A 27,171-nucleotide genomic window follows, 5' to 3' on the forward strand; every position below is an offset into this window, starting at 1 on the left:
TGTCAAGTAACCTAATACCCTTTACATTGTCCACCTTCAGTACAAGATTTGGTCTAGGGTTAGATATTTCATTTAATTGTCATGTCTTGTAAGCTTCTTTTAATCCGGAATATTTCTGTAGCCTATCTTTTCTCTTTAAAAACATTGACACTTTGAAGAATATAGTCCTTTGCTACTTTTTAAATAGAGTGATCCTCATTTGATCTGCCTCATCTTTGTTCATGATTGACTTCTGCTCACGCATCCTTGAGTATAATATTACATAGGTCCTGTTTTGTTTTAATCACCTCTATAGGCACGTAATGTCCATCTGTCCTTCACTGATGATACGAATTTCAAATATCTGATCAAGATGTTTCCCATTTTTTCATGGTATAATTACTGTTTTTTGGTCCTCCTTTGTAATTAATAAGCTGTCTATGTGGATATAGTAAGTAGTAAAAACTATACTATACTACAGTCTTCATGTTTTAAAGGATACCATCAAAAAAGTAGCACACAGAATGGGGGAAAATATTTGCAAATAATTTTTCTATAAGATACTCACAGCTAGTTTGTCTATATATATATACACATGACTCTTACAACTTAAAAAGAGAAAACCCAATTCAAAATGGGCAAAAGATCTGAATGGGCATTTCTTCATGGAAAATATACAAATAGCCGATAAGCACATGAAAAGATGCTCAGCATTGTTAGTCATCAGGGAAGTGCAAAGTCGTTTTACATAGCCATTATGTCTTAAGCCATATATCTTATGGCAGAATGAAAGTAGTGCTAGTGTCACATATGAAAAGTTGGGTGGCATGTTTCTGAGTTCTTTGCGTTGAAAATTATGAGGACTAGAATATGATCAGAAGAAAAATTTTGTTTTTCTTTCACTTTTGAAATTTCTTTGCATTTTTGCAGATTCGGGTTTTCAGACCACCCAACTACTCTGGTACCATTGCTTTGGCCCTGTTAGTGTCGCTTGTTGGAGGTTTGCTTTATTTAAGAAGGAACAACTTGGAGTTCATCTATAACAAGACTGGTTGGGCCATGGTGTCTCTGGTATGTTAATACATTGTGCTTTTTTTATTTCCTATTCTTTGTGTAATAATATAAGTTGTATAATATTAACAAAATGAGCCAGATTATAACTATAATAGAACTTAAGTCTGAATGAGAAGTAACTTTTTAGAACTTGGATAATTTAGTTTGAGTTTTCTGTCAATCAAAACTGTGCTATCTTCCTTCAACTTTTCAGTGCTAAAATGTACTGTCCCTCTGTACTTGGCACAAGTGCTAGATAAATACATGTTGAATACATCTAGAAATATGATAAGACTTGATCAGAATTAATAGCTCAGAATAATTTGCACATGGTTTGGAAATTCAGCTATTTCTTTTTTGACAACTGTTTCTTGTGTATCTTCTGTGTGACTGATGTATGTTAGATACTGAGGATATAAAGTTAAGAAATACACTCTGCCTGTGAGAAATGCATTGTGGGGATACAGAGTAATCAACAAATGGAGTGAACGGTTATGTGTGCTATGACGGCAGTAAGTAACAGAGTATTACAGGAATGCACAGGAGAGAAACCTAATCTAGAGTAAAGGGAATCATGACAAGCTTCCCAGATTGTGACATGAGCTGAATTCTGTAGAAGAAAATGAAATTCTAAAGTCGTTAAGGCCAAGTATTCAACATAAGTGAAGCCTGGGATATTCAGAGAACTACAGTTGTGTGGGGCTACAGCAGTGATGGCAAGATAGGAGGGGGAAGAGATGACACTAGAGTTCATCAGTTCCCAGCTCACAGCCAATAGCCGAAACTCATTAGGATTTTATACACAAAACAATTCAGTTATAATTGAAAATAAAATCTCTTTCACAATAGGAAGGAAAAATATAAGGTACTTAAAAATAAATCTAACAAAATGTATGAAATATTTATAAATAGAATGTTGGAATTGAGACTAGATACATATACATATATCTAGATAAATACATTATATATCAGTGTATATGTTATAGATTAAGTATTGTCCGTAATATAATAAAATGTTATTATATTAAAGATATAACTACATACAATGTATTATATCTGTAAAACATAATGGATTGTTTACAGCTAATTGTCAGTTTGTTTCTTTTGCTTTCTTGCAGTAGCCCTTCATCCTTCCCATTTTATTTTTACCAAAAAATTAGGGGTCTTGATGACTAAGTTGGAAGTGATAGGACAGACTGAGAAGCAGCCCAGGCAAGAGTCACCTTGAAGCAATTTCATTTTCTGAAGTAATACCTAGAGCTTAGAAATTCAGACAGAACCTCTGTGGCTTTCTAGTACATAGTCAAAATACAAATTAGATGTTTGGCCTTTTAAGAGCAAGGAAGATAAGATTTTTTTAAAGAAAGTTTCTTAATATTGTTTTCTCACTTTTGCTGAATGAGTTAAAATGGATTAATTAATTGTACTGTATTTAAAGTTATTGGACACTATGGATGATCTTAATTACCTTAGTCATTAAGTTCAAAATTGTTTTGGCTTTTTTCCATGCTAGTTTTCAAGTTGCTTAATGCAGTAAAGCTACCCAGGTTTCTTGGTAAAAATGCAGTACTTTCACTGTGTTGTTGCAAAATCAAAACTTCTTTGGTATTTAAGAGTTAATGTCATATCAAATCTTGTCACTATTTTAGTCTACCAAAAATTGATATAGTCTCATCTCTGAATTACATTCAAATAACATTAACATCCTTACATTATTCTTATTCCTCAAGAAGAGGCCAGAATTATTGCATTGTAAGCTAGTAATAGTTGGCATTACTCTTTACTGATCTCTTTCTTCTTTGGGGTATGCTTCATAACTGTGCAAAGGAATTTATATTGTCCTCATTTATAAACAAGGAAACAAAGATTCAGTAATCTCAACTTGTAGAAGCTTACAAAGCTAGAATGTGATTGAACTGAGATTTGATCTCATTCATCTGATTGCAAGTTCTGTATTGTTTACACAAAGCTGGGCTTCTTTAAATCTGGACATGTGTCTTATATGTTGGTCATTCAACCCAGTAGATACAGTGAGCCCTTATGACTACAAATAAATTCATAGAAGAACTTTATATGATGTATAGATGTTGAATACTTCAGTTGATCAGTTTTCTTGAAAACCTCTGCTATGTTATACAGATTTATTATTATTATTATTATTATTTTGCTATTTTACTGTGAATCTTGGAAAGCGAATTAACTTGGCATGGCAGAAGATAAATTCTAAGATACCTTGGCAGGTATGCCTGCTCCCCAGTCACAGCCTTTTAGAAGTCAATAAAAGGCTGCAGAGAACAGACATGTTTTCTAACAGTGTGTTTGAAAACACTACACTGATAATATAATGTTAAATTAAACAACTTTTGTAATACTTTTCTGCATCTCTTGCAGTTTTTCTCATTAATACGGAGATACTTATGTTTGATGGCCTTTGGAAACTCTTTAAATCATTTAAAAAATGAGATTAAATATATAATATATAATTTACATTTTATGTTTTATGTAAATAATTTGTATATATAATTTGTGTTACACATATGTGTATATAAATATATAAATTGGGTCTTCTTTACCATTTCTACCTGATACCACCACCATTACCATCACCACCAAACTTGATTGTTGCTTATAAATTGAAAAACTGAATTTGTTCATATGTAATTTTTCGTATCCTACTTTTGAGATTTCCTTAGAAAGTTAAGAGACTGTCCAAAATGCTGACCTATTCATTCAGATTCTCAAACATTTGTCTGTTTAAAATAACTAATATCTCATTTTTTCTTGAAAGTAAGGAAAAAAATGTATATTTTTAAATTTGCCAAAATATTGTCATATGACTTGTACAAACTCTGATGAAAGCCTTTGACTGGACAGTAAAAGGAAAGCTGTTAAAATAAAACAGTAATGAACCTTGTAAGAGTAGACAACTTCCATAGAACAAAAAAATTTATACAAAGGGAGGAAAATGAATGAGAGAAATGTGTGGTACGGAATCTCTGGCCCCATGCTGACTTTTTAGTAAAGGACAAGTCTAGGTACAATTAGCAGTTGTGTCTTTTTATCACTGAACCTATACAAAAGTACTTCCAAGGAGAATTATTTAGTGTTGTGAACACTTAGTCCTGGGTAGACTGTATTCTAAGGCTCGTATTTTTTTTTGTCTTTTTTTACTGTATTATTTTATTGTATATGACTTAAAGGTAGGGTAAGAGAAGTGTGTGCTGAGGGAGTGGAAGTTATATGCTTTAGGGTGTAGGATGGAGATAGAAAGGTTGCAATTTCCTGACATAGGAAATTAGTATGTGTAAATATTAATATGTGGAAGTAATATATGCAAATATATTACTTTGCAATATAGTTAAACAGTGAGATTAAATTTGTAATATATTGCAGTATATTGCAAAGTAATATATGTACATATTAAAACATACATATATGTTAGAATTTCCTGGTTCTGAGTTTTAAAAAAGAGCTAAAGGTATTCATAAGTAAATCTTCCTGGTCTCATGCTTTCTAAGGGGGAAAAATTTTTGTTAACTACTATTTATAGATCCTGATGATTGTTCATGGAATAGAATATGTATCATTGATTGGTTCTGGTTCTGGTTTCACTCCCTTCTGCCTTCCCTCACCCCATAAACATGGAGGATGGTGGACAATAAGCATATACATTACTTGCTTTATGATGAATTTAAAGTAGAATGATGGAGTAAAATATTGAAATACACTAGTACATAATTTCACAGAGTGTAGCATAGATACGTAGTTTATGGTCTTGAGAAAACAATATTGACTTGGAACCAAAATGAGTTAAAATCTATGTTTTGTAGCACATAATGAAGATCTTCATGGCAACCTAAAGGTCCTCATAGGTGACTGTCATTTCAAGCCAGAAAATATTAGTAGGATAAGCAATAACATTCATTTCAAATACAGGAAAATATCCTAAGGATATGCACTTAAAAGCATGAAAGATAAAGCATCATTAAAATAATGTAATAACCCAACCTTGTTATCACAGTAAATCACCATAGGATAGAAGCTGTTTTCTGCCTTTTAATACTGTGTATTGTAGGATGATTCATACACCCTCATGTTTCTTTTGCCCCAAATAAATTATGTCATTTTAATTAAATTTTTTGAAAATCTTCAACATAGGAGATTAGTATATGTCATTATACAGTATTTACATTCATGAAAGGTACTTTGGCATGTACACATTGTGATTTATCAGTAGAAATTTATTTCTTGTGACCATTCAAAGTTACAGATGGCTTTGAGTTCAAATGGGGGTAGAAAAGGGTCTTTTTTTCATCCGCATTTATTTGAATAAAATTATATAACTTTAAATATATACATATAATCTTTATTTTGTTCTCTTTAAAAATGAGAAGCAAGTAATTTCTGATAATATTTTTTTCAATGAAATAATGTTGTTTTCGGATGGCCCCAGACAGTTCTGCTCATCAGGCAACTATGTCATTTGGCCATTTGGAGTTAGTTATGGTTTTTGCAAACAGGTATTTCTATGTATAGCCATTTGTGTAAAGAGTTAGGAAAACAGAAAATAAAATGAATTTGTATATTTTTAGGATATACTTAATATATCTAATTCTTAATTTTCTGTAGTAGGAGTAAGCAGTGGCCTCAAAAACTACATTTTAGTGGCCTAAAAAGTACATTTTAAAACTACTCATATATGGATAGATTTTAGCATTTGAATGTTCTTGGCTGAGTTTTTGCTTATCTTATTATAAAGTCACAATTGAATAAGACTCACTGTGAAGTTCCATACATGGATCTACTACACTTCATGCACGGCTCATCTCCTTAATCCAACTCAATAGTGGTTATAAATACTTGTTGAAATTGTTATCCTCAATGCATAATTTCCTTTCCATGGAATTAAAGACTTAATCTTAAGCTTTTTGTTGTTGCTGTTGCTGAAATGACTGTAAAGATACGTCTCACCTTTCCTTTTTTTTTTGTAACTAAAGCAGTATATAGATTGAGTATAAATGAAAGAAATAATGATAGTATTTCTGTATAACACTGAAACCAAGTTTTAAAAAATGAACAATAAATAATTCACTTGTGAATAGTAGAAATGCACAGTGTATAAATTCACTGATATGCATTGCATGTCTGCTGTTACTCTGCTGATTTATACCACCTGTTTATTAAGTAATGTCATTAAATTACTTATAACTTAAAAACATTTTTATATTTTAAAAACATGGAATATACAAAGGATTGTATAAAATGTGTATAGAATATTACATATTTTCTGCATAGTTAGCATTAAAATTTTCACTTTCACTAGCAGCTTATTTTCATATTCAGCTGATTAAGATACCTTCAGATTAACTCGTGGTCTTATTTAAATTTTGTTTTCAAAGCTGTATCAACTGCATAGTGGAAATCTATGAAATAATTATGAACCCAAAGTGTTCAAAGCATGTAATGGTTATTTTTTTTAAAATACATTGTGAAATGTTTTCACCAAACCAAATCGCTTATGAAAGTTCGTTGTATAGAATAGTTAAAAGCAAAGTTGCTGTAGTTATAGTGGGTGTGAACATCTTGACCCTTTGGAAAACTATAGGATCTGAGCAGTTTGTTTTGAAAAACAAGGAAAATAGACGGTTAAAGGAGGATGCCTTGTGCCAATGGTGTTCTCAGCTCACCACAGGGCTATGGAAACCTCTAGATGTGAGAAAGATAACACGTGGTTATGTTCAGTCGTGTTTATTGAATGCTTGCCTGCTATATAAATGCTGAAAGTAAGTGTTCTCCCACTTCAGTGAGGTGGAAGGATTGGTATCTGTTTTGTACATGTAGCCACAGCATTTAGAATTGTGCCTGGCATGTAGAAAGTGTTTAGTAAATATTTGTTGAGTGAGTGAAAGTTACATGACTAAATAGGTTTAAGGACATTTTAAGACATGGTTGTTTTTTTCACTGTTACTTATAGCATTGTAGGTCATGGCTGGGACTAGTACTTTTTTTTCTAGAAATCTTAACTTACATATTCACATATTGATCAGTCTTAGAATAGTGATTCTTTGTTTCAGTGCATTTACCTTTTCTATGTTTGTTCATGTTTATTCATTTGTTGACCATTCAACAAGAGTTTGAAAGCTACGTGTATGAAAATCTATGAAGAACCATGTGGAGATACAAAGATAAGACAAGTGAAAAAGACTAGCACGTGAGCCCTGCCCACAGGGACCTTACATGTGTAGTGAGGAAGGTAAATCAGATAATGTATATCAGTAACATACAAATGCTTTGATGAACATATGTGCAAAATCTTGGTGTCCCAAGATGGTATTATTTGTAACTCTCAAAGAAAACACAAATGTACAAAACAAAATACTTCCAAAAGGACTAGCTTTGAGGGTGTTCTTTGAATTAACTGCAACAAATATCTGAGTAGCTGTTTTATTCTTGCCCTTTTCAGGATTATTGTCTAGTGTCACTTTTGTCCTGAAGCCAGAGTTCAAAAAGAACCATTTCTGATGCTGTATGAAACTTTAGATACCTGAGTGTCTGGTTCTCTGGAGAAACAAAAAAATAAGCAGAGTTTTTGGTTAGAAACTTCACAAGTCTCGAGTCTCGGGATGTATGCTGGTGGTAAATGGATAAGTTGCCCAAGTGGAAAGCTTCTAAAAAGCAGAATAGAGTATTTTGGAATCTTGTGAATTAGAAGTTACAATTTGGGACCCACTGGACTCTTATTGGAAAACCTTCAGTGGTTGAGATCAAATGTAGACAGAGCTTTGCCAGGGCCACATCCAGCCATGGCTCAGTACATTCCCCAATTAGATTAGGGTGATTACACATCACTATTAAGGTTGACAATATCAAGGAAGTTGAACAACTTTAAACCAGCAAACAAAACCAACACAAGAAGAATGAGAAAGTCTGCATACTCCAGTATGGATTGAATCCATTGCTGAAACAATTGAATCCAACATTGCTAAAACTTTCATTCCATGATGACTAACTCTTCTAAGCAATTGAGACGGAATAATACTCATCTTAGGTAAACTTTTCTGTGAATAAAAAAAAGAGGAAGTGCCTCTATTGTCTGAAGCAAGACTAACTTTGATTCTAAAATCTGACGGGGACATTTAAAAATAGAAAACTGATAGGCCAGTCTTTCTCATGGATATAGATGCATTTATTCTAAACAAAGAAATTACAGACAGTAATAAATAAAAATGGTAATACCTTGTCAAGTTATTTCACTAATACAAGAATGGTTTACCATGTGAAAATTATCAGTGTAATTCTCTGTGCTAATAGTTAAACAAAAAAATATGATCATCTTTGATATATGCATATCAGCACTTAATAGGTTCAGTGTTTATGTGGGAATAAGAGAAAAAATAGAAGGGAATTTCCTTAATCTGATTAAAAAACATACAGTAAACATCATATTTGGCAACTTACTAAAATTCCTGAGATAAGGAATAATACAAGATGCCTGTTCTTGAGTATTTTACTGGGACCCTGAGCATTGCATTAAGACCAAAACAAAAAACCCACACATATCCCGGTAAAAATAAAATTGCCCTCCTTAGCAGATGATTTGATTTTGTACATAGAAAAAAAAAATTAGACCTAATTCGTAAATTGGGTAAGGTTAATGAATACATAGTAAATAATAATGATTCATATCATAATGCATCATAAAAAAAGAAGTTTTAAAAAAATCTATTGTCATAGCATCACAAAAAGTTTTGAATAAATCTAATAAAAGATATGCACACTGAAAACTGAAAAATTTATTCAAATAAATTTTTTAAAAACTTAAATGGCAGGTAAACCTGATAATGGATTGGTAGACTCAACATTGTAAAGATACCCATCTTGATCTTAAGTAGAATTTGTGCAGATTTTTTTCTGTGGAAATTGACAATGAGATTTTAGCAGAGGGTAATGAATAGAATAGTTGAGACAATATGAAAGAAGAATAATGCTGGAGAACTTACACTTACAGATATCAGCATTTATTGTAGATCTTTAATATTTATTCATTTCACATAAAGCCATCTGGAACAGAATCTATAGTCCAGAAACATACTCACACTTATAAAATCACTTGATTTGTAACGAAAGTGGCCTTGCAGTGCAGTGAGTAAGTATGGCATTTTTGATAAATATTGCTGGGCCAACTGGATATCCATATGGGAAAAAGATGAATTTCAACTTTTACCTCCCACCATACACAAGAGGAATCGTGAATCTAAAAGTAAAATGTGAACATTAGCACTTTTATAAGAAAGCATGGATATGTATCTCCATAACTGGTGGGTGGGCAAAGATTTCTTAGAACATAAGAAGTGATAACCATAATAGAAGAAATAATTGATAAACTGAACTACATTAAAATTAAGAACTTCTGTTTGTCAAAAACACCATTAATAAGATGAAAAGAAAGACAAGCCTTATGTTTGGTGAAGACTATTTGCCATGTATATATTTAACAAAGAACTTGTACCCAGAAATATAAAGAACCTTGACAAAACAAGAAAAAGACAGTGAAATTTTAAAAGAGGTAAATGACTTGCTGGGTACTTTACAAAAATGTCCAAATTTCAATTAACATATGAAAAGGTATTCAACCTTATTAATCAGGGAAATGCAAATAAAATGACAATGTGACACTATCATACCTCTGCCAGAAGATCTAGAATGAACACACAGAGGCTTACAGCTAATACCAATAATTGGTAAAGATGGATATCAAGTGGATCTCTCATGTACTGCTATTTGGAATATAAATTTTGTTCAACCTCCTGAGAAATGTGTTTGGTTTTATCTACTAAAGCTGAGTATTTACATACTCTGTGATACAGAATTTTCAAGAAAATGTTCCTTACCTTGGGCAGGTTATGTAGATTATGATTAGGAAGAGACACAAGAGAGCTCCTGTCTTTCCGATAGTGTGCTTTGTGAAAATTGATCTAGCTATAACTATGACTCATGCCCTTCTTTGTATGAATATAGTTAAATAAAAATATTTTAGTCAAATTAATTGCAAAATTAAAACTTCCAGATTGCTGAAAGTAATGAAATGGTGACATTTCAGTTGTTACAACCAAAAAAGGATGCATCAGTTATGAGAATTTTGATAAACTGAAACCTAGGCTATTTTGCATTTTAGAAGTGCATGTTACTCAGTGTTTTCTTGTTTCTTATGAAAAGTGCCAGCGCTATGTGAGTAAATACATTTGCCACTACTTCAGATGATTCTGCGTATTATTCCAGGTTTGAACCTGGTTTTGTTTTATTAAACCATTTCCTGGAATCTTGATTAATTATGTATTAAGATGATTTTTTAAACTGGTGACATACCGTAAATAGTATTGTTGCATGTAGAATGTAAGCTTCCTAATGACAGTTTTCTGTCTCATGTTTTTGTTCATCGCTTTATCCTCAGCTTCTAAATTAGTTCTTAAATATATAGTAAGCTCTTGGTGAATAAACCTTGAATGAATAAATGATACTTTTTTTTATGTCAGGGGACATGTCACTTATTCAGGATTTCTAGCTGAGGATGGCAAGCCTCTTTGTCTTATTCATTCTTACATCTCTAGAGTCCAGTAACATACCTGTTATACAGTAGTGCCTCCAGTAAGTAATTGTCAAATGAATAAAATGAAGGGTTCCATGGAGAACCATTTCTGGGCCATGAGTTAACCCTGTTTTAGAGATTGACTGGGTTGACATAGCATGAACAAGATGTGGATGCAGGCATTACCATCATGGATGCAGGGGGAAGCAAGAAGAGTGGCCTGTGTGGAGCGTGCAGTGCCAGTTAAGGAGCGGTAGGACCTGGAGCTATTTAAGGAGTATGGGAGCAAATTGTGGGGGGATTTGGAATAATAATATTTATTGAGCTTGTGTATTGTGTGCAATTTTTAAATGCTCTACATGGATTAACCTACTTAAAACCCCTGCGGTTTAGAAAGATTGATACCAATATTATCCTCATGCTATAGATAGGAAACTGAGGCCCAAAGCAATGGACTTGCTCAAGGTTGCACAGGTGCTGAAGATACATCTGCAACTCGAGTATTATAATTTATAAGCCTCCATTCCCAACTATTATGATAAAATTCTAGGCAAGGTACTTTAAACATACCAGTGGTGGGTCTTAAGAGCACAGAAGGTTCTTGGGTAGATACTCCTGTTTGTGAATATCTTAGTTAGTTAGATATTTTTATAGCCAAAAAAAGTGAGACTTCTTAGATTCTCTCTAATTTCTGGGTTTAGATATCATTTCTTATTTGCCCTATCTTCTTCCCTTTTGTATCCTTGTTTTCTCCCTTAAAAAATTGTGCAAACTAGAATATTTAGACTCCCAGTCATGCATTGCTCGTTCTTGTCTTTGGTGTTTTTCGTGTTTTTATTGTTATTTTTGGTACAAATGCCTATCAGAGCCAGGAAGCTGAAGTAAGGAGTGATTGGGCAAGTTATAGGATAGCAGGAAGTACAGGTACTGTTTTAACCTAGAGAACACATTTAGTCTAAAGGAGTCCCAGTTCATTAACTTTGAAATATTTTGTGACTTAAACAAAACATGCTGACACCTCAGTTATACTGATTGAACTGTGACTTCTGGTTTATACATTCTCTCCCCACCCTCTCTGCAATACCTTGGATCTTCATTATTAGTTTTCCAAATACGGCTTTGTCTGATATATTCAGTAGGTATATAATCTTTGTGAGTTATTCCTGGCTATGTCTTTTTGTGATTTCTTCCATCTCTAAACATCTTCTGAATTTACTGTGTCGTAAACTTTGCTGAAAGTATTTAGGTACTTACGGAGATTTAAGTACCGTAATCCAAGAACGTAGGGTTTTGGTTATCCAAACTAATAGAAGAATGATGTTTAGAGGATATAGAAGATGATTATCATGTCCTTTAAAATATCACTAGAACATCAAGTGTCTCATCTGTGCTTCTGACTGGCTCAGGTGAGCACATAGTATCAGATTGCCTGTCACCAGGCCAGATGCTTTACCTATGTTATCCGATGTAATCATTAACATATTTCTTTAACAGAGCTGGCATACCAATTTTATAGATACAGAATCTGAGATGCAGGGAGAATAAGTAACTTACTCAAAGTCCCATAATTAATAAGTGAAATTTTTTAAAATGTGTGAGCTGATACATGATTTTTAAAAGATACTTTCATGATGACCATTGTCTTTTAGAAATGCATTATTCTGGTATTCTCTGGTTTACATATTGAAACATTGCACCCTGTTTTTCAGTGTATAGTCTTTGCTATGACTTCTGGCCAGATGTGGAACCATATCCGTGGACCTCCATATGCTCATAAGAACCCACACAATGGACAAGTGGTAAGTGTAATTTATAAGCATGAATATTCTGAAGTTTAATCCAGCTTAATTTAGGAATAAGAAATTATGTTTAGTATTTAGTAGGAAAAGATTCTGTTTGTCAGTCAAAATATATATTCTTTCTCATTTACTACCTGTGTCACCTATACACACATGTGCATATACACACACACACACAATATTACTTTTTTTAGGATGAGGGCTGCTTTGGTGTTGATTTAAAAAATTAATATCTACCTTATCAAATATACATGCATTCACTATTTTTTCAAGTTTATCTGCTGCTATGGCGATAATATGTAACCCCACTAGAGGAAATCGGAACAGTTTATAGCCAATGTCCCTCCCATCCATGGTAAATTTAATTTTCTTCAGAAGGGATTAAGACATTATTAAGAACCCAGGTGGTCATTGTATTAGAATGTTAGGAACTCTTTGCCACAGAATTAAAAGTGAAATTGATATGTTGTTACATTAGTAGCAGAGTTCACGTTAGTAACTGCCACCGAATTCACATAACTGTGTTTGTTGCCTTCTCTTTACGTTTGGTGAATAGGAAATACTGTGATAAATCGACATAGAAACATACTGTCTTTGAAACAGTATTAGGGTGGTGAAGATGAACAGTTTTTCGTTTTTTCTCTAACCTTTTCTGCTTTTTCTTTTGGAAAAGATACATATTTTGAGAATAATATAATGGCATGGCTTCTTGTACCCATCACTAGACTTTTTCAGCTCTCATAACTATTCTTGTTTCATCTTTCTTTCTGTCCACCTGCTAATAATAAAATAATTATTATTACTATATAATAATCAATTTGGTCCCATATTTTTGGGAACATTTTCAGATTTCTGTAGTGGAAGACAAGGATATGGAGTTAAAGCTAGCCTCTTTGAATAATTGGTTGCCATAATAAGTTAGACATAGTTTTTGCTATATTTATATGTTTTTGAAATCTGGCATTATTTAGAAGAGTAATTTCAGAAAGTCTTCAATATTCAAAATTCAGTTATACAAAGAAAAATAATTGGAAGCAATTTTAGAGCAATAAATTATTCCCTTACCTTTAATTTTTCACACAAATGCTGGCTTCCCAGCAAGACCCTTCCTGACGACACTATTTAAAGTTAGCCCTTTCCTCTCTTCCTCCTCCCTGGTCCCTATACTCTGTCTCCCTCTCCTGTTTTATTTTTTCTCCACAGTACTTGTCACCTTACAATATGCTACATAATTTACTGAATGTGTTATTTTGTCCATTTGCCTTTTGCCATGACCCCAGTAATATATAAGCTTCTGAAAGAATGGATTTTATCAGTTTTCGTCACTGATATATTTCTGTTACATAAAGAAGGGCCTGATGCAAAGATTTGATCGCTATTGTGTTAATGACACTTAACATTGTAAATTTAGGAAATCTTATAAATTTTTGTTACTGCCTTTTAATATTCTTCTAAGAGTATTCTTTAGGTATAAAACATATTAAGGCATTACTTTTCATTATTGTTTATGGTTTGTTAAAGTATACGAAAAATTATTCATCATTCTTATGAAATGTTTTAACATATTGTATTCTTTTTTTTGGGAGGGTGTCAGACTTTTTTTTTCTTTGGTTGTTAGAACTTTTATTTTAGGTTAGGGGATACCGGTGCAGGTTAGTTACATTGGTATATTGCATAATACTAAGGATTGGGGTATGAATGATCTTGTCACCGAAGTACTGAGTATAGTACCAAATAGGTAGTTTTTCAGCCCTTTCCTCCTCTACCCTCTAATAGCCTGCAGTGTCTGTTCCCATCTTTGTGTCCATGTGTATCCAATGTTTAGCTCCTACTTATAAGAACATGCAGTACTTGATTTTCTTTTTCTGTTAATTTGCTTAGGATAATGGCCCCAGCTGCATCCATATTGCTGCAAAGGACATGAGTTCATTCTTTTTTATGGCTGTGTAGTATTCCATGTTGTATATGTACCGCATTTTCTTTATCCACACTGTGGATGGACACCTCAGTTGTTTCCATATCTTTGGTATTGAGAATAATGCTGCAATGAACATACAAGTGCATGTGTCTTTTTTGTAGAACAATTTATTTTCCTTTGGGTATATACCAGCAATGGATCGCTGGGTCGAACGGTAGTTCTATCTTAAGTTCTGTGAGACATCTTCATGTTGTTTTCCATTATAATTGTACTAATTTACATTCCCACCAGCAGTGTATGTGTTCCGTTTTCTACACAGCCTTGCCAGCATCTATTATGTTTTGACTTTTAAAAAACAGCCATTCTGACTGGTGTGAAATGATATCTCATTGTGGTTTTAATTTGCATTTCTCTGATGATTAGAAATTAAATGTATGTAATTAAATTATTAGAAATTAAATGTATGATGTGTGGAGCATCTTTGCATATATTTGTTGCCCGCTTATCTGTCTTCTTTTCAGAAGTGTCTGTTCATGTCTTTGCCTGCTTTTTAATGGGGTTATTTATTTTCTGATTGTTGATTTAAGTTGCTTATAGATTCTGGATATTAGACCTTTGTCAGGTACATAGTTTGTAAATGTTTTCTCCTATTCTGTAGGGTGTCTTTTTAGTCTGTTGATAGTTTCTTTTGCTGTGCCAAAGCCTTTTAGTTTAATTAGGTCCCACTTGTCTATTTTTTATTTTGTTTAGATTGCTTTTGAGGTCTTATCCATAAATGCTTTGCCAAGGCCAGTGTCCAGAATGGTATTTCCTGGGTTGTTCCAGGGGTCATTTGGTAGTGTCTGGATACATTTTAGATTGTCTCAACTTTCAGGGCAAATGCCGACTACTGGCAGTTAGTGGTAGAGGCCAGGAATGCTGCTAAACACCTAAAATACAAAGGACAGCCTCCTATACCCAATTAAAAAATCATCCAGCTCCAAATATCAGAGTACTGAAAGTGAGAAGCCTAGAGAAACTTAGTTGTAATTTTGACTTCCTGCATATTTTGCAGCCAAGAAAACTAATCCATCTAGCATGTAACCCCAAAGAATGATTTTCTTTTTCTGCAAAAAGGAGAAAATTTGAAAAACTGAAATAGCTAGAGCTTAGGATCATGCTGACCTACATTTAATGTTTAGGATGGTTGTATATATTGAAAGTCATCAGTAAATATGATTTGTTTGTAAATGTTTATTTTTTAAATTTTTTAAAATTTTGTTTTATAGAGTTAGAGTCTCACTCTGTCACCTTGGTGCAGTGGTACGATCATAGCTCACCACAGCCTTGAACTCCTGGCTCAAGTGATCCTCCTGCCTCAGTGCCCTAAGTACCTCGGACACTGTGCCTGGCCTCTGTTTTTCCCCAAGAAATAGGGTCTCACTGTGTTGTCCAGGGTGGTCTTGAACTCCTGGACTCAAGCAGTTCTCCTGCGTTGGCCTCCCTGAGTTCTTGGATTACAGGCCTGAGCCACTGTGCCCATCTGTAAATGGGTTTTCTTTTACTATGCATTAGTAAATATGATTTAATCTGTGACATTTTATATGCTTAAAAAGAGATTTTGATAAGAGAAAGTAAAGACTCTGGCTCACAGAGACATTTTTATGCCTTTGTCCTGAAGTGTGCAGGCAAAGAGAAACAGAAAGAAAACAGAGCAGGGTTCTTTTCCAAACTCTGACTCTTACCAGGTCTGTCTTTTTTGGGGAAGTTACTTATTCTCTCTGTTCTTCTTCTGTAAAATGAGTTGAATTCTGCTTTTCTTAGTTTGTAGTTTTTGGTAGATAAAATCTGATAATAAATACAGGGCTGAGAATGGCTCTGTCCATGCCCATATCAGCACAAACCTGGTAGATAGCAGTGCCATAAGGCAAAGAGGGAAGGTGGTGTCAGACAGAGCCAGGTCCTATGACACATAGCTACCAGGGCCAAGCCAGCAGTAGGCTTAGTGCAGGGGCAGGAAAGGTGGGGAGTAGTAAGATAGGCAGACGCTGGAGGCACCAAGAAGGGTGCCATGGGTGGGAGGAACAGAAAGAGAAAGACAAAGACATCCACTGGTTGGAGAGGCCTCGTCTGCATAAGCACTTTTAAAAGTTGAAAACACACTTGTCTTATTTTGAAGTCCTTTCAGAACAGATCCAAAGACAGTGATTTAAGTGAAAGAAGTTCATATTGGAGGTTAAGGAAACATGAGAGAAAAGAGGGAAACTGAGTCTAGGAAGGAAAGCAGTCAAAAAACATGTTTATCCAGTCAGTATTGTGAGCCACTGAAGCTTAATTCTGCTATGGGATCTCTGGGAGCCTGTGTAGAGCATGTATGTCAACTTTCCTACTACAGTGGTAAGGGAGCTGAGGTATATATACGCCAGATCTCATCAGCCATTTGCTGAGTGCTATTCTCTTGGCAAAGTTATTACTTCTCCAGCACTGGTGGACTTTGTCTGTCAAAGCCATCCAGTCAAAGAAATGCAGGTGCTGGTGGTGGAAGTCAGGCTGGAACACACTAAGGCATTAAGGGCAAAGAAATATGGGCGGTATACTACTCATAGACTGTATTTACTACAATTTATATTAGTTTATTTTTTTTAGTAGATTCCAAATGAGAGGAAAAAAATAATGAAAAAACCACATTGGGTATTGGTTTTATTTCAAGATATGCACTGGAAAAAAAGCAACAAATAAAAGTCTCATCAATTAAATATAGTTTTATTTTTAAGCCAATATCATATATCTTGTAAACAATCCTTCAGAATAAAGTAGAAAAATGTATGCATATTTAAGAACATCTATCTCTATAGGAAATTTTGTCTTTATTTCACATTTTAACAAGTCTTTTTAAAAATTTTAAATTGATGGAGTACATGCGCAGGTTGTTACAAGAGTATATTGTGTGATGCTGAGGACTGGGCATTACTGAGGCCATCACACAGATAGGAAGTTTTTCAGCTTTTGGCCTCCTTCCCTCACTCCCTCTTTTTGGAGTCCCTAGCATCTGTTATTCTAATGTATATGTTCGTATGCACCCAAGGTTTAGCTCCCACTTGTGAGAACATAAAATATTTGGTTTTCTGTTTCTGTGTGAATTTGCACCTCTAGCTGCATTCATGTTGATTTGGAGGACATGATTTTATTGTGCTGCATAGTATTCCTTAGTGTATATGTACCATATTTTCTTTATTTAATTCACCATGGATGAGGACCTAGGTTGATTTAATGTCTTTGCTATTGTGAATAACGCTACAGTGAACATACAAGTACATGTGTCTTTTTGGTAGAACTGTTTATTTTCTTTAATGTATATACCCAGTAACGAGATTGCTAGGTAGAATGGCAGTTCTAATTTTAGTTCCTTGAAAAATCTCCAAAGTACTTTCCACAGTGGCTGAACTAATTTACATTCCCAGCAGTGGTGTATAAGCATTCCCTTTTCTCCACAGCCTTGGAAGCATCTTTTTTTTTTTGACTTTTCTGTAATAGCCATTCTGACTTGTGGGAAATGGTGTCTCATTGTAGTTTTGATTTGCGTTTCTCTGATGATTAGTGTTGATGAGCATTTTTTCATGTTTATTGACCACTTGCATGTTTTCTTTTGACACATATCAGTTCATATCCTTTGCCCACTTTTTAATGGGGTTGTTTTTTGCTTACGTTTTTTAAGTTCCTTATAGGTTCTGGATATTAGTCCTTTATCAGATACATAGTTTGTATTTTCTCCTGTTGTGTAGGTTGTCAGTTTACTCAATTGATAGTTCCTTTTGCTGTGTAGAAGCTCTTCCGTATAATTAGGTTCCACTTGTCAATTTTTGTTTTATTTGCAATTGCTTTTGAAGACTTAGTCATAAAATGTTTGCCTATGCCAGTGTCCAAAAGGATATTTCTTAGGTTTTCATCTAGTGTTTTTATAGTTTTAGGTATTTTTAAGTCTTTAATCCATCTTGAGTTAATTTTGTATATATGGAAAGCTAGGGATCGAGTTTCATTCTTTTGCATATGGCTAGCCAGTTACTCCAGCACCATTTATTGAATAGGTGTTTATTCCCCATTGTTTGTGTAGACTTTGTCAAAGATCAGGTGGTTGTAGATGTGTAACTTTACTTCTGGGTTGTCTATTGTGTTCCATTGGTCTGCATGTCTATTTTTGTACCAATACCATGCTGTTTTGGTTACTGTTGCTTTGTAGTGTAGTTTGATGTTGGGTAATATCCCTCCAGCTTTGTTATTTTTGCTTAGGATTACCTTGGCTATTTGTTCTCTGTTTGGGTTCCATATGAATTTTAGAATAGCTTTTTTTTTTCTAGTTCTGTGAAAAATCATGATAAATTGAGAGGAATAGTACTGAACCTGTAGATTGCTTTGGGCAGAATGGCGATTTTAATGATAGTGAGCCTTCCAATCCATGAGCATGGGTTGGTTTTCCATTTATTTGTGTCATCTATGATTTCTTTCAGCAGTGTTTTGTAGTTGTCCTTATAGAGATCTTTCACCTCTTTGGTTACATGTATGCCTAGGTAATTTGTGTGTGTGTGTGTGTATGTTTGTGGCAGTTGTGAATAAGAATGCGTTCTTGATTTGGTTCTCGCCTTGAACGTTATTGGTGTTTTAGAAATGCTACTAATTTTCGTAGATGGATTTTGTATCCTGAAACTTTACTGAAATCGTTTATAAGGCCTTTTGGTAGAGTATTTAGGGTTTTCTAGATATAGAATCATATGGTCTGCAAAGAGAGATACTTTGACTTATTCTTCTCCTATTTGGATGTCTTCTGTTTCTTTTTCTTGCCTTGTTGCTCTCATGAAGACTTCCAGTACTATGCTGAATAGGAGTAGAGAGTGGACATCCTTGTCTTGTTCCAGTTCTCAGGGAGAATGGTTCCAGCTTTTGCCTCCTGTTGAGTATGATGTTGCCTGTGGGTTTGTCATAGATGGCTCTTACTATTTTGAAGTATATTCCTTTGATGCGTTTGAGGATTTTTATCATGAACAGATGCTGGACATTATTGAAAGCTTTTTCTGTGCCTATTGTGATGATATGGTTTTGTTTTTAATTATGTTTATGTGGTGTATTACATTTATTGATTTGTGTATGTTGAACCAACTTGGCATCCCAGAAATGAAACCTCCTTGATTATAGTGAATTAAACCTTTGAATGTGCTGTTGGATTCAGTTTGCTATAATAATATTTTGTTGAGGATTTTTACATCTATGTTCCTTAGTGATATTGGTGTATAAATTTTTGTTGTTGTGTCTTTGCCAGGTTTTGATATCAGTGCTGCTGGCTACATAGAATGTGTTAGGGAGGATTCCTTCATCCTTGATTTTTTTTTTTTTTGGAATAGTTTCAGTAAAATTGATGTCAGCTCTTCTTTATTATCCATCTTGAATTCATCTGAGGATTCCGTCCTCCTTTTTTTTTTTTTTGGAATAGTTTCAGTAGGGTTGGTACCAGTTCTTCTTTATGTATTTTATGGAATTCATCTGAATACATCTGGTCCAGGGCTTTTTTTGGTTAGTAGGTTTTTTATTACTGATTCAATTTCAGAAGTCAGTATTTGTCTGTTCAGGGTTTCAGTTTCTTCCTGATTCAGTCTTGGAAGAGTGTATGTTTCCAGGAATTCATCCATTTACTCTAGATTTTCTAGTTTTTATGCAACAAGGCATTAATATAGTGCCGAGTATCTTTTTTATTTCTGTGGCATCAGTTGTAATGTCACCTTTGTCATTTCCGATTGTGCTTATTTGGATCTTTTCTCTTTTTTTTTTTCTTTATTAGCCAGTAGTCTTTTGATCTTGTTTATCCTTTCAAAGAACCAACTTTTGGTTTCATTAATTGTTTATATGGATTTCTGGGCTTCAGTTTCATTCAATTATGCTCTGATTTTAGTTATTTATTTTGTCTGCTACCTTGTGGGCTAGTTTTTTCTTGTTTTTCTGATTTCTCCAGCTTTGATGTTAGACTGTTGAGATTTTTGTCTTCTTGATCTAGGTATTTAACACTATAAACATTTCTCTTAATATTGCTTTTACTGTATCCCAAAGATTTTGGTATGTTGTATCTTTGCTGTCATTTGATTCAAAGAATTTTTTGTTTTCTGTCTTAATTTGCTATTTACCCAAAAATCATTCAGGAGCAAGTTGTTTAGTTACTATGTAATTTTGTGTTTTTGAGATTTCCTCTTGATGTTAATTTCTATTTTTATTCCACTGTGATCTGAGAATATGTTTGGTATGATTTTGATTGTTTTGAATTTATTAAGATTTACTTTGTGACCAAGGATGTGATTGATCTTCGAGTATGTTTCATGTTCAGATGAGAAGAATGTTTATTCTGCAGTTGTTGTGTGGGGTATTCTGTAGATGTCAGTTAGGTCCATTGCATTGAATTTAAGTTCAGAATTTCTTTGTTAATTTTCTGCCTCAGTTATCTGTCTAATGCTGTGAGTGGGGTCTCGACATTCCCCACTATTATTGTGTGCCTGTCCAAGTCTTTTTGTAAGTCTAGAATTTTTTTATGAATGTTTTATGAATCTGGGTGCTCTAATTTTGGATTCATATATATTTAAGATACTTAAGTCTTCTGGATGAATCGAACTCTTTATCATTATGTAATTACCTTCTTTGTCCTTTTTTAACTGTTGTCGTTTTAAAGTCACTTTTATCTCGTATAAGTACAACCTCTGCTCTGTTTGGTTTTTCATTTGAGTGTTAGATTGTTTTCCATTACTTTGAGCCTATGAGTTACATGTGAAATGGATCTATTGGAGACGGAACATATTTTAATGCAGTTTTCCACTGTGTGTCTATTAAGTGGAGCATTTAGACTGTTTACATTCAACGTTAATATTGATATGTGAAGTTTTCTTCCTATCGTGGTGGTGTTAGCTGGTTAACTTTTAGTCTTGATTGTGTACTTGCTTTATAGGGTCTCTGGGCCGTGTGCTTATGTGTGTTTCTGTGGTGGCAGCTGTTGTTCTTTTGTTTCCATGTCTAGAACTTTCTTTTTTTTTTTTTTGTAGCTCTTGTAAGGCCAGTTTTGTGGTAATGAATTCTCTTAGTGATTGATTCTCTGGGAAAGGCATTATTTTTTCACTTACCAGCTGAGTTTGGCATGAGATGCAATTTTTGATTGGAATTTTGTTTAAGAATTCTAAAAGTAGGCCCCACTCTCTTGTGGCTTGTATGTTTTCTGATAGGAAGTACTATGTTAGCCTGATGAGGTTCCCTTCAGAGGTGATATGACCCTTTTCTCTAGCTGCGTTTAAGATTTTTTCTTTCGCATTGACCTTGGAAAGGCTGATGACTATTTGCCTTGGGGACGGTCAACTTGTGTAGTTTCTTGCAGGGAATCTCTGCATTTCTTGTATTTGCACTTTCATTTCTCTAGCGACATTGGGGAAATATTTGTGGGTTATATCCTCAAATATGTTTTCCATGTTTTCTGCTTTCTCTTAAGAATGCACAATGAATCATACATTTGGTTGTTTTACACAATCTCTTATTTCTCAGAGGCTTTGTTCATTTCTTAAAATTATTTTTTCTTTATTTTTATCTGACTGGGTTGATTTGAAGAAGTGATCTTCAGGCTCTGAAATTGTTTCTTCTGCTTGATCTAGTCTATTGTTAAGACTTCCAACTGTAATTTGAAATTCCTATGGTGGATTTCTCAATTCCAGAAGTTTAGTTTGTTTCTTTCTTACTATATCTTTGTTGTATTTCAAATTTTGGATTGCTTTTCTGACTTCCTTGGATTGGAGTTCAGCTTCCTCTTGGATCTCATTGAGCTTCTTTGCCATCCAGGTTCTGAATTTATATCTTTAATTTCAGACATTTCATCCTGGTTAGGATCGATTGTTAGGGAGCTAGTGCAATCCTTTGGACATTACAAAACACTGACTTTTTCAATTCTTGTACTTCCTGCACTGATTCCTTCTCAGAAGGAACTGGTGCTTCTTTTTCTTTTTGAATTTGCTGTTGTTTTGTTGGGGCTTTTTATTTTTATATTCTTTTTTCCTTGAAGGTTTGACTATGGTATATGGTGTGTATAGTCAGCTGGCTTCGTTTCTGAGTACTTTCATATGGCCAAGACTTTGTATGGTTTCTTTGGTTGTAAATAGGTTCCTGTGGTGGGTTTCACAGGCTCTGAGTGTTGAAGCAATGTGGTTTTGTTTGGTGGTGTAATTCAGAGTGCAGTCCACCAGCTGACACTTAAGAGATAAGGGCCTGAAAATAGGATCTTAGTCGTGCTCTCCACTTTTGTATTTCACTGCATTCACCGTAGTGCTCTGGGGAGGGAAGGCGGGGGCCATATATGACTGCCTCTCTGGTTTCTGAGATTTGGTGGTAACCCATTCAACTACTGGTGCCTTTCCAACATTTACCTTGCCCCAGGGGTGGGTGGGGGGCAGGCTCTAATGGGCTGTGCTTCTGCCTCCCGTAGAGCAGTCCAGGAGAGTCACAACTCCTTGGGAACCCACTGTTCCTCTGTATTTGCCAGAGTCAGAGCGAGTTGTGGAGTGTGTTCACTGGTGGTCTGGTGATGCAGTAGAGGAAGGGCAGAGGATCCCGACCAGGGCAGTGGCACCGTGTGTACAACTGGTATATTTTCAGCCTGGCAGCCCAGCAGGCTTGAGTTCTCCTGACCTGGTGGGTCTCCCGCCAGTGTCTGCACCAGGAGCAGGCCCAACCGGCTAAGCTTGTCATAAGCCTTCTGCACCTAGATCACTGTTCTAGGCATTTGATGCCTTGGGACTCCCTGGGGAAGAAGCTGCAGCTGGCTGTCAGGCAGCGTTCCTCCCGGACTGGTCTTATGAAAGGAGGGATGCCCAGCTCTCATGTCAGCACATGAGCCCATGCCACAGTCTTCTCTGTGTTCTGAGATTGAGGGCTGCTTCCCCACTCAAGCTAAGACCACAGATCTGCAGCTTGGTATCCCTGGGTGGTGTGGTCAAGTCCTGGGGAGTTGGGACCAGATCCAGGGGTTTGTTCTCTAGCCCCTGGATGTAAAGCAGCAGCTGTGCTGCAGGAGAGCAGACTGCTCCTAGACCTCCAGCAAAACACTCAGATGGGGCAATGGAGGCTGTGCTGTGGGCACACTTCTGCAAGATCGTTCAGGCAGGCAGGCTTAGGAGGGGCCACGGGGTTACATGGATCAGATGCACCCCAGTCCTGTGGCAATGGTGGCCCTGCTCTCTTGCATCCTAGCAGACAGCAGTAGCTACAGCCACTCAGTACAGCATGGCACACCTCGGGGCATGAACACCTTTGGTCACATTTTGCTGCAGCTTCACTGCGTAGTGAAACATTTGGGGGTGCATGCAAGTTTGAGCTGTGCTTCTGCCTATTATCTGAGTGGCTTCCCTGCCGGTTCAGAGGTCTTTGGGGGTCTTGGGAAACCTGTAGCTGGGATCCCAGAGGTATGTGGTGGGAGTGTGGTGCCGAAATTCCTTCACTCACCGCTTCCTCAGGTCTGGTTCAGTACAGGAGGCCGGTCCTAGTGCCCAGCGACTCTGAGTGGCTTTCTGGCTTCCTCCCTCTTTAATCACAGTGTCCATCTCTTCTCTATTGACTTGATGCTTTCTCACAAAATCTTTATTCAGAGTGTGATGGTTTATTTGATATTTTGGTTCCTCTTGGTGGACAGTTCCCGGCTGTTTCTAGACATCTTGAAGATTTTAAAAATTCTTAAACAGTTGGATAGATAATTTGTTCCCTTAACAGAAAGTTTATTATTGATGCTCTGTCAACAGGGCCTTTGTTTTGAATTGTATTTTTCAAAAGTGGTATTCACTGCATTCCTCTGGGCTATTTATTTCTACTACACATTGACCTTAACATCAACAGTGTACACTTGGGGGAAACACTGCTTAGAATGGCACATAGTTTGTGGCAGTCAACAGAATCAATATATAACAGACCTATATGAGCTCTGAAATTCTGATTCTATCTTTAATAGCTTAATTTTCCAACTGCATTGAGCAAATTGGGCCTGACAAGCTTAATAAAAGACAGGAGTATTTTGTTGGGTATTCATTTAGTTCTTAGGTTTTTTTTTGAAAAATTAGTGGTATTTGTAAGGCTAGTGACTCTGCTCACATTTTCATATATTAATTGTGAAATCAAACATGTCTAGGAAAACCTGAAGATATTCACAAAGTGTTTCTTCATTGAGCTTAAATGTAAATGAATACAGAGAATATAAAGAAAATTAATAGTGCAGGCAGTGTGATGCTGTGCTGCTTTGCAAGTTGATTTGTTTGTCACTATTAAGATACTATGTAATGGCACAAGTCAAGTACTAATGGTCCACTTAACAGCATGAAAATCAACACAAAAGCAGTCATTATTGTTTAGCTAAAGGGAAACTATACAAACATATGGTTACATAGGACATAAAAACAATTTTTGTTGTTAAAAAAGCAATAATCTTTAACAATATGCATTTAATGAAATAAAGCTTATGAGTAGGCTGTAACTCCCACCGTGAACAAATGCGTTATTTTCAAGATTTGGATTTTAGCTACTGCTTGAGGATTGCTATGGGTTTGCCAGATATAGTCCAAAAATTTTCACTGCATTATAATTCAGTTGTGAGTAAAACTAAGCGTTATATTCTGCATGCACATGCAGAACATTTTATTGCAAAATGACCGGCTGATTTAGTCTAAAATTTATCATCGAGGCATTTTTTTTTTTTCTATTTCTTAGGCAGTCATATTGCACTTTATCCAACTTTCTTCACTTTCATGCCTCAGGGATTTTGCACATGCTAGGTCTTTGAGAGTCATTAAGGATGCTATCATCCCATTTTTTAAAAAACTTAAAAATCATATAGACTGATTTAGATTAAATATAATTATTATATTTTCAACAGAAATATTTACAAAGGGCATTCAGTAGCTTTATTACAGTCTTCATACCACCAGCAAAGAGAATGTTAACATTATCCTGAAATTTTTAAACAAGAAAACCCAGCTGGCCGGGCGTGGTGGCTCAAGCCTGTAATCCCAGCACTTTAGGAGGCCGAGGCGGGCGGATCACAAGGTCAGGAGATCGAGACCATCCTGGCTAACACAGTGAAACCCCGTCTCTACTAAAAATACAAAAAATTAGCCGGGTGTGGTGGCAGGCGCCTGTAGTCCGGTCCCAGCTACTCGGGAGGCTGAGGCAGGAGAATGGCCTGAACCTGGGAGGCGGAGCTTGCAGTGAGCCGAGATCGTGCCACTGCACTGCAGCCTGGGTGACAGAGCAAGACTCCGTCTCAAAAAAAAAAAAAAAAAACAAAAAACCAAAAAAATGGTAAGACAAGAGTAATTGACATACATTAAGGATATACAGAAATCTTGATGTTAGTATTTGGAATTCAGATTCTTCCCTCTTATTTATTTATGCCTCCATTTTTCCATCTGATTAACATATTTGTTAGGTACTCTGTTTCCAGTAGTAGTACAGATACATCATGCAGCTCATCATCTAGTGGGGATACATAATATGATATCGGTTAGCCTCAAGTCTCAGTCTTCAGAGCCTCGCTTCTTATTGAGTTACATGATATTTGAGGCTGGAATTGTTTTAGAATTTTGCCTCAGCACCATGGTCATTTTATGGCTGTGACACTGCGTCTGATGTCTTTCAAACTCTGCCTTAATCTTTATATTCCTTTTTATTTTTTCATATTTGTGTCTGTCTAGTTAGCTTTGGTAGAACTCCATCTTTAGCATCTGTTGTTGCCGCTCATTCCTTCTTTCCACCTGGTTTTAATTTTTAGTGTCACCATTTAAATTACATGCATTCTTGATCCTAACGTCTGACTGAATCTTGATTGCCAGCCCAGACTGCTCTTACACTTCCCTTCAACTGTTGCTGCCTATCTATGATCCTACCAATTAATTACAACGAAGAACCTTGTGATTTGTACCCTTACTTCATGACAAAGCACTTCACACATGGCAGATACTAAATAAATGATACTGCATAGATAAATAAATCTTTATTTGCAAATAGGAACTCAAATTATATCTTTAGCCTTTCAAAATGTTAAGTATATCAGAAAAAAATTGTTTTCCCTGCTAACATTTGTTTGTAATTAAAACCACATGCACAGAGGGATTATAGAACTGCATAATGAGAATGTGTTTTAATATGTCAAACTTCATCTAATACAGTTAATTATTCTCTGAGTATCAAGAAGAAATATTACATCAGAGGAGAAAGGATAAGAACAAAAAGAGAAGAATCAGTCCTCCCACAGAGAAAGGGATAAATTACCTGTTAACTTTTTCATATTCTTTAATTTTTTTCCTATTAGGAAAATTGTGTAGTACATTGGAAAGAGTCCTGTGGTCTTAAAAAAACCAAAGATATTATTTTCATCGTATCAATAAAGTTGAGTACAATTATATTGAAGATACTCATAATTATATACATTCAGGATTGAAAAAAGCGTTTCTCATTTATAACTCTACAATTTCAGAATAAGATGTACATTTCAATAACTCAGAAAAATTGTTTTCAATGCATGTTTATCAAGCATCATTAGGTTTTGACTCCATATAATGCTAGTCTATGACTTTAGTAAGTTTTTCGTAGCCTTACATAAAATAAACATTCAAAAACTAACACTTCAGTATTTTTTTTTTAACTTTTAGGTTCAAGGGTACATGTGCAGATCTGTTATATAGCTAAATTGTGTGTCACAGGGGTTTGATGTACAGATTATTTCATTGCCCAGGTAATCAGCATAGTACCCGATGGGTAGTTTTATGATCCTCACCCTCAAGTACTCCCTAGTATCTATTGTTTCTGTC

The 27,171-nt window shown here is 35.1% G+C and overlaps 1 protein-coding gene across 2 annotated transcripts in view; it reads left to right on the forward strand.

The window, feature by feature from the left end:
- The window catches only part of TUSC3 (tumor suppressor candidate 3), a 219,867-nt gene that overhangs the window by 115,987 nt on the left and 76,709 nt on the right, over window positions 1-27,171 (forward strand). For both annotated transcript variants that reach the window (XM_034965678.3, XM_034965679.3), the window contains exons 5-6: window positions 910-1,050; window positions 12,328-12,417. In XM_034965678.3, the coding sequence (XP_034821569.1) occupies window positions 910-1,050; window positions 12,328-12,417 (231 nt within the window). The remainder of the gene's footprint in view (window positions 1-909; window positions 1,051-12,327; window positions 12,418-27,171) is intronic.

The sequence above is a fragment of the Pan paniscus genome, chromosome 7 (assembly GCF_029289425.2).
Source record: "Pan paniscus chromosome 7, NHGRI_mPanPan1-v2.0_pri, whole genome shotgun sequence".
Taxonomy (NCBI): domain Eukaryota; kingdom Metazoa; phylum Chordata; class Mammalia; order Primates; family Hominidae; genus Pan; species Pan paniscus.